Below are 9,250 nucleotides of genomic sequence, written 5' to 3'. Positions count from 1 at the left end.
GAGATCAGTTGCTCCTTTTTTTGAAAGCCATCACCTGAACCACAGCTGGATGCTCACAGCTGCAGCTCATATCCCAGCACAGATATGCTGCCAGGCCAGTGGTCTGATCTTGGCACAGCTTGCAGGTACAGTATCAAGCCCATGCACCCCTGTAAAACAGGGAAACAGGGAGGTATGTATATAGAACAGCAATGGATTACTCAAAGGGCATGATGGCACCTACACCGTAATTTAGATGCTGCAGCCAAAGTCTTAAAGCTGACATCCAAGTCCAGCTTCTTATCTGCTGTTCCCCTTGCCTCATTCCAAACCTGACGTGCAGACCTCAGCTCAGGCAACTTGCTCCTCCATTTCAATGGAGAATTGCTTCACCTCCCCCTCTACGTCCTGTTTTCCCCTCTCTGCTAACCTGGCCTGCAAACCGAGCAGAGGGCCCTGGGTTTGTCCCAGAGTTACCCACCGGACTGGAATTCACTTGAGCGCTGCTATATGCAGCAGCCAGATTAGTTATGTGCAGAAAGCTGCCTACTTAGGCGGTTTAACCTAATTTCCACATCACTGGCTTCCTTTTTCAGCTCAGTGGAGTTGAGAACGCAGGGGCCCTGCTTCCTATTTCTCTCCAAATACAGGATTACCGGTTGGGGGGAGAGAAGGGACAAATCCCTCTGATCTGTACCTGTGAATTAGCAGGGGGTGAGGTATGTCCCTCACACCTCGGGTCAGGCTGAGGGTGAAAGCTGTGTGCTTGCAGGAAAATGGAAGCCTGTGGCACTTCCCCAACCCCTCTGCCTTTCACTAGCTGCCTTTGAGCACTGGCTCCGCAAGCCATGGGCCATGAGGAGTCGTTCACACTGACCTCACCATTGAGCCATGGGTCCAAGCTCCAGGTGTAGCAGGTTTAAGCATAAATGTCACAGAAGCTGGCAGAAGACTGCTATTGCTCAGACCGGGGGGTGCCGTGCCGGCAGGGAGGGCCCTTCCCCAGGGCTTCTCCCACCCTCTCTCACTCCCTCCCTGCCCTCCTGCGCCCCCGCAGCGCCAGGAGAAGTCCCCCGCCGGCCTTTGTCCCGCCGTCGCCTCAGGGCGGCGGGCAGGAGCCGGCAGGCTTCGAGTGGCGCCCAAGATGGCGGCGAGGGACGTCGGGGTGGGATGGGGGGCGTCCGTCGTCGCTCGGCGCTGCCCGGCGAGGGCCGCGGGAGAGCGGCAGGCGGCGGCGGCCCGCCCCGGGCGGTAGGAGGGCCCGGAGGGGCGGCAGGGAAGAGGCGGGGCGGTCGGCAGGTGCGGGCGGGCGGAGCGGAGCGGAGCGGGGCGGGGAGGGGAGGGGAGCGACGTGGCCGGCCGGCTCCCTTCTGGCCATGCTGGTGCAGTGGGGCGGCGGGGCCCCGCGGGGCTCAGAGTCCGGCGCCGGTCCGGATTAGCCCCTGCCGATGGCTCCCCCACGTCTCGCCGCCCGCAGAGGGGCGGCGGCCCCGCCGAGTGGAGCAGGGCGGCCCGGCGGCCGCCGGTAGGGCTGGGCGGTGACGCCCCCGGGGCCGCGGTGGGCCGGGCCGGGACTGCCCGGTGGCGGCAACGGCAGCGGCGGCGGCGTTAGCGCCCGCGCCGGCCCGCAGCGCGGCTCCCCCCGGCGCCCAACCGCCGCGACGGGATCGGCGGGCGGCGGCGGGCGGCGGCTCCCCGAGCCGAGGGAAGATGCTGCCGGGGTCCATCCAGATCTCCGGGGAGACGCTGTCGGGGGCGGAGATCCGGGACATCTGCGAGAGCCTGCGGGAGAACTCGGTGCGGCTGCTGTCGCTGCGCGGCTGTCAGCTCTCCGAGCGGGACTTCGGGCACGTCTGCCGGGGGGCGGCCGAGTCCCGCTCCCTGGCCCAGCTCAACCTCAACCTCGGCATCGTCTCCAACATCAACCGCGTCAAGCAGCTGGCCGAGGCCCTGAAGACAAACCGCTCCGTACAGTCCCTCTTGTGAGTACGCCGGGGCGGGGGGCTGCGGGGTGTGCCCTGGCTCCCACCCGAGCAGGGACGGGTGTTTCAGGGGCTCATAGCTCTGGGTCAGACGCTGAATCTAAGTCTTGTTGGAGGAAAAACGCCCTTGACGTTGCAGAGGGTGTCCCCTTGCCCTTCACCCGGCTGGGAGGGAGCCACCTCTGTCCCTGCCAGCTGGGCGCAGCCCTGGCTTTCTGTCCTGGCCCCTCCAACCTGGGCTGCCCCGCTGACTTCCCCTGCACCCCCTCGTCCCGGCCGGGAGAGGAGGGTCACCGTAGTGGCCAGCTGACCCTCACAGCGGAGGCTTCCTTTTTCTTTTTCCCTACCTGGGGTTAGGGTTGTCATCCTCCTTATTTCACCTGCTTCTCCCTTCCCATCGGGTCAGTAAGCCCCCAGGAAGAAGACTGCCTAGTAATTTTCCCTTTTACTTGCGCAGCCTCCATGGGAGTCCCCTGACAGATGCAGGCTTGGCCCTCCTCAACCCTGCTCTCTCCATCCACCCCTCGCTGGTGGCTCTGGATCTAGGAGACTGCATGCTGGGTGATGAAGGCATCAACCTTATCTGTGGGCTCCTGCCACCTGATGGGGCCAAGTCTGGTAAGCACCGGGGGTTGTGGGCTGCATAATGACCAGCGGAGCTTTACATGAAGCAGATTTATGCAGCAGTAAATCCTCAGCCCTGGAGGAGGCAAGCTCTGTAGTTTGTCTGGGCTAAGGAATTTCTTTCCCCAGCTGAAGCAGAGCAGAAAAGCCAAGCAGCAGAGGAGTGGTTTCCTCAGGCAGGCATGGGCTTTCTGCTATTGATCTGTCCTGCTGGCAGTTTGGAGCTCAGTGACCAACAGGTTACTGGAGAAGTGGACAGCTTGGACTTTGAATTTATTATTTTGTATTTGTGTGTTGATAATGACCATAGGTAAATATATGGTGTGCCCCCACCTCAGCACTTGGCTTTATTGTCAGTGCCTGGGAACTGTCCCTGTTTGGGGGTGCACTCTGTGAGTGTGTAGCTACATGGTCATAGTCTTAGTGCCAGGACTCAGAACTTTGCAGGGGATGATCTTTGGTGATCAGAGGTGGGCCAGTTAAGCAGAGAGCTGGCATGTGCTGAGGTAGCACCACACCCATCTCCTGACTTTCAAAGTGCTTTCTACCCCTCCCCAGCACCTTCTCCTCTCTGTGCTCCCAGTGTCACTGATGCTGTTATCTCTGCTGGCCACCCCTCCCACACACAGGCTTCAGAGTCTAATGTCCCCTTTACCCTCTTTCCAACCTGTCACCTTGTGCCACCTTCTTCTCCTGGTCAGTCACCTTGCACACCCCTTACTTGTTTTCATTGTGTTTGCTATTTAGGGTAAGGAGGACACAGGTTGGGAGAGCAGAGAAATGGGGCAGTCACAGCATGGGCAAATGAAGGGTTACTGCTGAAGGGAGTGAAATATTTCACTGATCAGAGAAACATGTGATGACAGTTGTCAGAGCAACTCAAACCCTTTAGCCCATCGGAGTACAGGGGACAGGACTCAAAGCTGTTCTGGTTAGCTGAAATAGTTCCCCTGAGACTGCTTTAGTGACCCTAGGGTTTTGCTTTGGCTTCTCTCTTCTCCAGGCCTCAAAGAGCTAACACTGAGTGCCAATCCAGGTGTCACAAGCAAAGGCTGGGGACGACTGGCCATTGCAGTGGCTCACAGCTCACAGCTCCGTGTGCTGAACCTGGACTACAACCCTCTAGGTAAGCTGGGGGGGCAGGGAGGAGGAGCAGGGGACGCTGTACTCCTGCCTCTCAGCATTTGTGCAACTTGTGCTGGTAGGTGGCTGGGGACCAAGCTTTAGAAGGGCAGCAGAGCATCCAGCAGGATGGGGCAGTTTCCTGCATAGGTCCCTTCTGGTCCCCAGCAGCAAGTTCACCCTGTCAGGCACCCTCAGCTGTAGGGAAAGTCAGCCTTACTGCTCAGCTTGCGTGAGGTGGGCACATGCCCTGCGGGGCGGTACAGAAAGGAGGTTGTGCCTTGTTCGTTCCACTGCCTTTGTCGTCACGTTTGACCCTCCGTATCTCCCCTGTTCCTGAAGCCCTGGGCTCCGATGCTGGCTTGGCATTGCAGTATGTCCCTGTGCTCACCCACTTCATCTTCCTGGTGGAGCAGGGAGGAGGAGGAAGAGAGCCTGGCACTCGTTGCCATAGAAACCAACTCTCTCCAGCTCTGCTGCAAGGTGGTGAGGAGGAGACCCGGCCCTGCCGCCTTGAGCATCAGCAGGGCACTCCCCACCCTGCCCCAACCCTGTCTCCTCCCTCCATGCCCTGTCTGTCTGACCAGGTACTTCCTCCTGGACTGGAAAAGCATCAGGGTGTTACCTGACAGCAGTCTGGGTTTTTTTGCAAGAGACAGTGTCACAGTTGTATAGTGTCTTGGCACTCGCTGAGGAGTGTCAGGAGAACATGATGGAGTCTTGTCTCTTCACCAGGATCAATCTTTAATGCTCCTGGTCCTGCTGCGTCTACCCCCAAAAGTCTGCCCCCTTTCCAGGCAGGCAGTCTGTCAGCTGGTGCAGAGTCCTCTGCCTGGCTCCAGCCTCCCCCTAGAATGAGATATTCAACTCCTTTATTCTTTAGCTGGGATGCCTTACAGGGACTCTTAAAGGCCCTTACATACTTGAGTAGAAAAGAGATTTGGGAAGATATAGCTCCTTGGAGAATAAAAGTAATTTCTCAGTATTCCTTCATGTTCCCCCGATAATCAGTGACTGCTCCCGTGACCACAAAATGGTGCACCTTTACCTTGTCTCTTTTCTCAGTTAACAGCTTTCCCCCCCACCCAAGGTAACTGAGATTTGGAGATTGTCTGATGGCTGTAATACTCAGAGGATGTTTCCATGACAGCCCCAGGCCCTTGAGGGCATGTGGTATTACATGCGGGAAGGCAGGCACTGCTGATACCCCCAGTTTGCTTCTCCCACAGGTGACCAGGTAGCAGGGATGCTCGCTGTCGCTGTGGCCTCCAGTCGAACCCTTGAAGTTCTGGACTTGGAGGGAACAGGACTTACCAACCAGTCAGCCCAGGTATGACAGCCTACAGTTACTCTACAGCATCACTGACATCTCAAGGGCATAGATCTTGGCCATCTATAGAGGCCCTAGGACCTGTACCTGCCTCCATTCCTCTTCCCTGCATCCACATACAACCCCTTCCATCCCTGCACCCAGGGGTGCTGTTGCTTTCCCCTGACCGACTGCACTCAACCACAGCAGGAGCTCATAAGATACAGCTCTGACCTAGGGCTCCTGGATGTCCCTTAACTCAGCAGGGAGAAATACACTTCTCTTATTTGTAGTTTGGTTTTCTTGGAAGAAGTACGGGGTTGGACTTTTGACTGAGGATCAGAGCTAAAGCTCTTTGGACAGACAGGGGCCAAGGCTGGGTAGCAGAGGCTCTCCTCTCAGAGCCTCAGCTCCCAGTGCAAAGAGGGGACTAGCCTGGATACGTGGCAGCAACAGGGTCTAGAGCAGTCCCTTCCCTTTTAGATAGAGCCAGGAAATCCAGGCTCAGCTCTTCCCATAGAAAGATGGGAAGTCCTCAGGCTCTCAAAGCCTGGCAAAGGGAGGTCAAGGCTAAGAAGAGGTAGAAGTAAGAAGTAGGAGGGCTGGAGTTTGCAGGGAGACAGAGCATTGAAGCTCTTTCTGCTCAGCCTAGCTGCTGTTTGTGCTACTTGTCAGCCTGTTTATCTTGCTCTCTGCCCAGACCTTGCTGGACATGGTAGAGAATTACCCCACAGCCCTACGGACACTCATCCTGGCAGAGAACAACATTAGTCCTGAGCTGCAGCAGCAGATCTCTGACCTGCTCTCAGAGGGTGAGGAAGAGGAGGAGACAGACGCTCGCGAAGTCACAGCCAGGGAGAAGAACCCCTGGATCTGCCAGAACAGTAAGAGCTCTGGGACCTGGGCTGCGGGCAGGGGCTGACAGGCAGGAATTATGGTGTCTGGGGTGTTTCCAGTGCAACTAGTCTCTCATGGTGGGGTTGGTGAATGGGGTCTTGTCCCTTCTCCCTGTGACTGGAATCCAGACCACCTCCAGGCACGACCTTCATGTTAAATAGCGTTGGGCTGAGCTGTGCTGGGAAAGGCAGCCTGCAAGGACAATGCGGCTGCTGCAAAGAGTGGAAACAGAACTTCAGAGGTGCTTTCCCTGATGCTGCAGGAACAAAATCTTTCTGCAAAGTCTTAAAACTCAAGGGCAGGAGCATTAAAGATCTCAGGGGCCTTTGCCAGGCAACCTAGCCAAAACTCATCTCATTCCTTACTGCTTCCAGAATCTCCCTGCAATCTGCACAGCATCAGCTATTCCTACCTCTGTGTCCCAAATGTGTGAAGGGTTAGCCAGGTGCCACAGTCTGTCTGTTGCTTGTAACAGGAAAAAAAAGTATATTATGGAGATTGCAGTAGCCTGTTGTATATTGTTTGTGTATATGATATATCACAACCACTCCCTGGGCCTCAAAACATCTGGATCCTCATTTATTAGAGCCCTAAAAATCCTTTACCGACAGCTCTGGCCAAGTTTTGGATCCAGTTTCCAGAAATTGATCCCCAAAAGAGAGATCCCACACAGCAGTTTTGAATATGTAGGACTCTGGCGCCGAAGCACACAGGCACTAAAGATCCCCTCCCTGACGACACATTTTTTTCTGTTTAAAAAGGCTTCTGGATGGGAAACTGGTTCCCTGCTGAGTTTCTCACTTGCTGTGCGTGCCCATCCTCCTTGCAGCTGATTCGCTTGGCATGGAGAGAGCTGCAGTGTTCCTGGCTGGCACTCAGTGCCTTCACAGAGCCAGCAAGCTGCCCTCACCTTCCTGCGGCGGGGAGGGCTGCACAAACCCTCCATTCATGCAGCACAGAGTCAGGATTTCCAGGCCTCTGCTGCCATAAAATGGATGCTTGCCCACTGCATTCCCTGCTCTCAGGAAGGCAACACCACCACCCTACACAGGTTTGGTTGGCTTGCAGCCCACCAGCCAGTCCCACCTGGACACTGTCCCTCTAGCTGAAAAGATACTTGGTGAGTGCAGATTTAAAGGTCTGCACAGGGCCGGGTCAGCACAACAGTATCACCTGCAAGTGTATGTGGAGAGGGTTCAGAGCAGATGTTCCTCTCAGCTGTCAAGATAACAAATGCAGGTCTCCACCCTGGGTTCTTGTTGCTGTCTCTGCCTTCTCCCCTCCCAAACATTGATTCTGTTCTGCTGCATGGCCAGCGTAGACCTAATTACTACTTAATCTCACAATCTTCTCAGCAGTTTGCTTCCTACCCTGCAGTGCTCTAATTCCTCATTCTCACCTCTGGATCTGGAGTACAGCTCCATGCTCTCTGGCAGCCCAAACAGCTCATGGTTTTCTCCCTCTCTTGCCACAGATTCCAGCTCCCAGATGGTCCTGATGACATCAGGTCTCGGTGACAGCCTCTTAGCAGAAACAGAAATGTAGCTGGGCTACTCTGCCTGCTTCTGCCGAGAAGAGCACCGTGCCTGCTGGGGGAGCGTGTCTGCCAGCCTCCCTGCCTCCAGTGGGCTGCCCCAGCCATCTTACACATTTCACGTCCTGTTGATGCCGCCATTGGCTTTCCAAGTGCCGGAGCCTAGTCTGAGCAAATCTCTAGACGTGTCTCCGTGTTGTCACGCGCCTCGTTGGCCGCTTGTGATTGTCCAGTCGCTGCATGTGTAGCTCATGCTGCCCTGCCTCCGCCCCCCCCCCCCCCCCACGCCTGGCTGTGCCCACAGGGTGCAGGCTGTATTTATTCAGATGTGTATAAGAGATGTTCTTTCTATTGCTTGTACTGCTGTTACAATGAGAGTTTTATAAAGGTCACAGATGTGGCAACACTTATGGTGGTGTGGGCCTCCGTCACGCTGTGCCCTTGATGGGGCGGATGCCGATAGGTACCAGCACCTGCCCAGTGACAGGAGCAAGCTGCCAGCCCAGCTTGTGGGCTTTCTCTATCCTTGCAGAGGCAGGGTCTCCATGATGCTCACCTAGCCCTAGAGCGAGGCTGGTCACAGCCCCATTTGCTTTCTCCCAGGCCTTCTCTCTGCCCAGGAGGCAGAGGGCTGGTCTCAAGCCCAGCTGTAGGGAGCTTGTTACCAGCCATTCACCCTCTGGTGAAGGCTTCAGTCTGCACCACTGCTGCAGGTTTCACTGCTCAGCCAAGTGCTCCTTGCTGGAGCTAGGCAAGGAAGATTGTGTTTCAAGGCTGGGATTAGGCTGGAAAATTAAATTGTGGCAGCAGCTGCTACTCAAGGAAACACAGAAACAAGAAACTCTTCCTGTGTTACACTTTGCATACACCTAGGTCAGAAGGGCACAGGCAACATAACTTGGGAGATGGTGGAAATTTTACCACAGCCCTCTGACCTCTGCAGAACCATTCGACATGAAAAGGAAGCACTTCCAAACGTCCAAATCTGCATCCTACAGGAACTCCTCCTCTCTCATGTTTGGAGGGCTTCATCTCTAGGGTGTGTCCAATCAACGGCAATCCTCCCTTCCCACACAAAATACGAACACTAGAATTCTAAAACCCTTATGAATGCCAGGCAGGGGGTGTGTTACATGTTCCCATGTAATTTGGTTTCTGAAATGGAGAACTGATACTCTCACATGACTCTTGAGAGCTGGGGCTTCAAGAAAACCAACAAATATTGAAAGAATTAGCTACAACTCATCCTCCTCTAGATCAGCACATGGAGGTCTTTACCAAGACACAGATCAGACAGAATTGAAATGGGGTTGGCAGAATTTTATGAGTAAAAATGAGGCTGCTTACAGCACAAGCTTCACTGCAGAGGTTTTGACACGCCTAGCCTTTACAAACTTAAGTAATGTGAAAATTGCCCACATTGGTTTTAATGTTTCTCAAAGTTGCCTGGATAAATAATCTGCCCTTTTTTAAGCTGCTGTCAGTTTCCAAGTCAAAAGTGACACGAGTGCTACTGTGAACAGTGGATTCTGACCTGCAGGCTCAGTCTGATCTTTGAGCTGACAGTCTACATTCAGAGCCAGACAGCAGTTTCCAGAGCTTAGATACAATTATAGAAGTAAAACACTGCTCATCCCAGACATCACTCCTTGCCTGGGACAGCACCTCTTCTTCAACACAGATGACTTGATTTGCACAAGCACCTTGAACCAGGCTGCTGCTAAAGTGGGCACTCAGGATGGCCAGTGAATTCACAGCCTCCTGGAAAGCTTAGAGGTCACAGGATCACTCACCCTGAGAGAG

General features: G+C 55.1%; 1 protein-coding gene across 1 annotated transcript; it reads left to right on the top strand.

Annotated features, from left to right (window-relative positions):
- The first annotated feature begins 1,307 nt into the window (after window positions 1-1,307).
- LRRC73 (leucine rich repeat containing 73) lies at window positions 1,308-7,855 on the top strand. Its single transcript, XM_064445950.1, has 6 exons — window positions 1,308-1,961; window positions 2,419-2,579; window positions 3,589-3,711; window positions 4,937-5,037; window positions 5,717-5,900; window positions 7,388-7,855. The coding sequence occupies exons 1-6, from the start codon at window positions 1,690-1,692 to the stop codon at window positions 7,456-7,458; spliced, it is 912 nt and encodes a 303-aa protein (XP_064302020.1). The 5' UTR covers window positions 1,308-1,689; the 3' UTR covers window positions 7,459-7,855.
- The last annotated feature ends 1,395 nt before the right edge of the window (window positions 7,856-9,250 follow it).

This window comes from Phalacrocorax carbo, chromosome 3 (genome assembly GCF_963921805.1).
Source record: "Phalacrocorax carbo chromosome 3, bPhaCar2.1, whole genome shotgun sequence".
In the NCBI taxonomy this organism is placed as follows: domain Eukaryota; kingdom Metazoa; phylum Chordata; class Aves; order Suliformes; family Phalacrocoracidae; genus Phalacrocorax; species Phalacrocorax carbo.
This window is presented reverse-complemented; position numbering and strand designations above follow the sequence as displayed.